At 42.3% G+C, this 2,427-nt stretch overlaps 1 protein-coding gene across 1 annotated transcript; it reads left to right on the top strand. All coding sequences in view use genetic code 11, as the record gives it.

Moving 5' to 3' along the window:
- Positions 1 to 696: 696 nt before the first annotated feature.
- On the top strand, positions 697 to 2,195 carry EGR_11233 (hypothetical protein; the record flags this gene model as incomplete). Its single annotated transcript, XM_024500480.1, has 2 exons — positions 697 to 850; positions 2,086 to 2,195. 2 exons carry the CDS (start codon positions 697 to 699, stop codon positions 2,193 to 2,195), a joined length of 264 nt encoding a protein of 87 aa, XP_024345106.1.
- Positions 2,196 to 2,427: the final 232 nt, after the last annotated feature.

The following is a 2,427-nucleotide window of genomic DNA, read 5'->3' as shown; positions in this document are numbered from 1 at the left end:
TCAGCGAGATCAAGGACTTCTTCCGAAGGGATCCATTGGGCAAAAAGTTGGTTGAAGTAATGAAGGAAGTGGCGAGTGTGTGCGAGATGGTGAGGAAGAAGGCACGCATGGCACTGAAGGCGTATGTCAGAAAGTTGATTGAAGAGGCTGAGTAGAGGAGCGGATACGCTGTCATGTGACTAGTCATAGAATTTGCTCAATAAACCATCTAATGTACCTTTTGTGAGGTTTCTTGATGCTTATCTGGGTGACTGAACTCCATAGCTAATATGCCATAACATGCCTTTAACTTCCCAATTCTTACTTTTCTGTATCTTTCTAACTTATTCGAGGCATTATTGAGTGAAGATTGCTGTCATGTCACCTACAAAGTCCTTGTGGATGTGTGAGCTTCCTCCATAAAATGTTGTGTTAGTTGTGCATGCACGAGCACCAAACTGTGTCTTGGCTCCATTCGAATAGGAATAAGATGTAATTTGATGCTTAAATGATAAGTAAGGAAACCTCTGATGGCATGGCAAGGCTGGGCACAAGACAATGTCAGGCACCGAATGTCCATTTCACACCTGATGCTAAACACAGTCAGGAAGAAGCTAAAATCTTGGTTGCAAGGGTCAAATCCATGCCATATCAAAAGGCACTACGGATACCTGCAACGCAATGAAGATTAGGGAGGAGAGTGGAGAGATTGGGTGGATGTTCACCTCACAAGAAATGCTGGCTACCTGGGCTAAACTGCCGACATGTGGTGATGTGTCAGCAACTTCCATCCGTTTCTATTTAATTGAACAAGTTCGTTTTTATTCTCAGACCACCTCGCCGCTGCAACTAAGTAACAAGCACTTTCTAGGTAAATAGTTAATACAGATAAGAGCCTTAACTTCGGATTCTCAAAAGCCCTTTATATTATAAATTCCAAAATTGAAATATCATCTGCTGCCAGTTGCTGTAGCTTGAGTGATGCCCTAGCAACGGTAGTAATGAATGCCCCAGAACATCCTGCCACTGACGCCTGGGGTTTGAGAGGCAGTGTACCTAAAATGTTTTCTGACTTTTGTATGCCTTCATTTCCTCAGATCTTCCATTTGTCGCAGCAAGTAGGAATGTTTTGCAGTTTATTTTACGCAGCTAACATTAAAGATGGATGTCTTCTCATCCACACTCTCCACAGCGCTTCATCGGCAAAAAGGAAAAAATAACTCATCATCCACATCATGGCATTTAAAGCACATTTTAGTAAAAATAGATGTCGTAACCCAAACAAATAAGCACCCACTGCTGATGTGCTGGTCATGAGGCCACAAATATTCGGCATCGGTGTCAACTAACGCTTCACTTCACGTTCACACGTCATCAATTTGGCGTTGTTAATGTCTGTCGCTATTTATCAGGTGCTCACCAGACACATTAAGCTCATGTGAATTATTTTTACTTTTTGTATAAACGAATACACCGTCACAACTAAGGATAGTAAACATCCACTCCATGTCTTTGTTTGGTGCACATTTACCAAATTTCGTGGAACAGTCAATCAGCATTCCTCATCAGAAGTGGATGTTCTGCATTAGATGAGGGTCGCTTTTGAAGGCAGGACGAAAAGTCTAAATTTTCATAACAGAAGCGACATCACCAGTAACTAATCTACACAAGTTCCTTCATTTCCTAAAAATTGGCCAACAATAGCACCACCTCTTACGACATCTGCAAACAGCACCTTGTCTGGTCTGAAATGCAGTGTCCTGTCTTCCTTCACTAGTCATACATTTTACATTTCCCAATAGGTGTTGACCTGGCCAATCTCAGCCTATCTGTAACTTGCAGATATTGGCATTTGAAGGAGGTAGAAATAGGAGGATATACTTTTCACTTTTATTCTATGCCTCACAGCAATATGGCACAGATATTCGGTGGCTGGGCATAAGCCATATCATGCATTCGGGGCACATTAGCTTTCCAAATCCTGGCATCACTGACAGGATGACCTGCGGCTTCCGTTACTACCATTGCTAGGGCACCACTCAAGCTATAACTACCGGTAGCAAATGACATTGCAGTTTCACAATTTTGTTGTGAATCCGTTGTTAGGACTCTTATCTGTGCTGTTTCCTGTTGCAATTAAAAAGAAACAGATGGAAGCTGCTGAAACATCACCACATGTTAAAAATATTCCAGTGTGCTACCTGTCGACAGTTTAGCCCATGTGGCCATCATTTCTTGTGAAGTGAAAATCCACCCAATCTCTCCACTTTCCTCTCTAATCCGCATCACGTTGAAGGTATCCGTAGTGCCTTTTGATATGGCATGGATTTGACCCTTGCAGCCAAGATATCAGCCTTTTTCTGACTGTGCCAAGAATCATTTGTAAAATAGACAGTCGGTAAGAGACATTGAACTGTGCCTTGCCATATCATGCCATCAGAGGTTTCC

Source organism: Echinococcus granulosus, assembly GCF_000524195.1.
Source record: "Echinococcus granulosus chromosome Unknown EG_S00577, whole genome shotgun sequence".
Taxonomy (NCBI): Eukaryota; Metazoa; Platyhelminthes; class Cestoda; order Cyclophyllidea; family Taeniidae; genus Echinococcus; species Echinococcus granulosus.
Note: the sequence above shows the minus strand (reverse complement) of the source record. Positions and strands in the feature narration are given on the sequence as shown.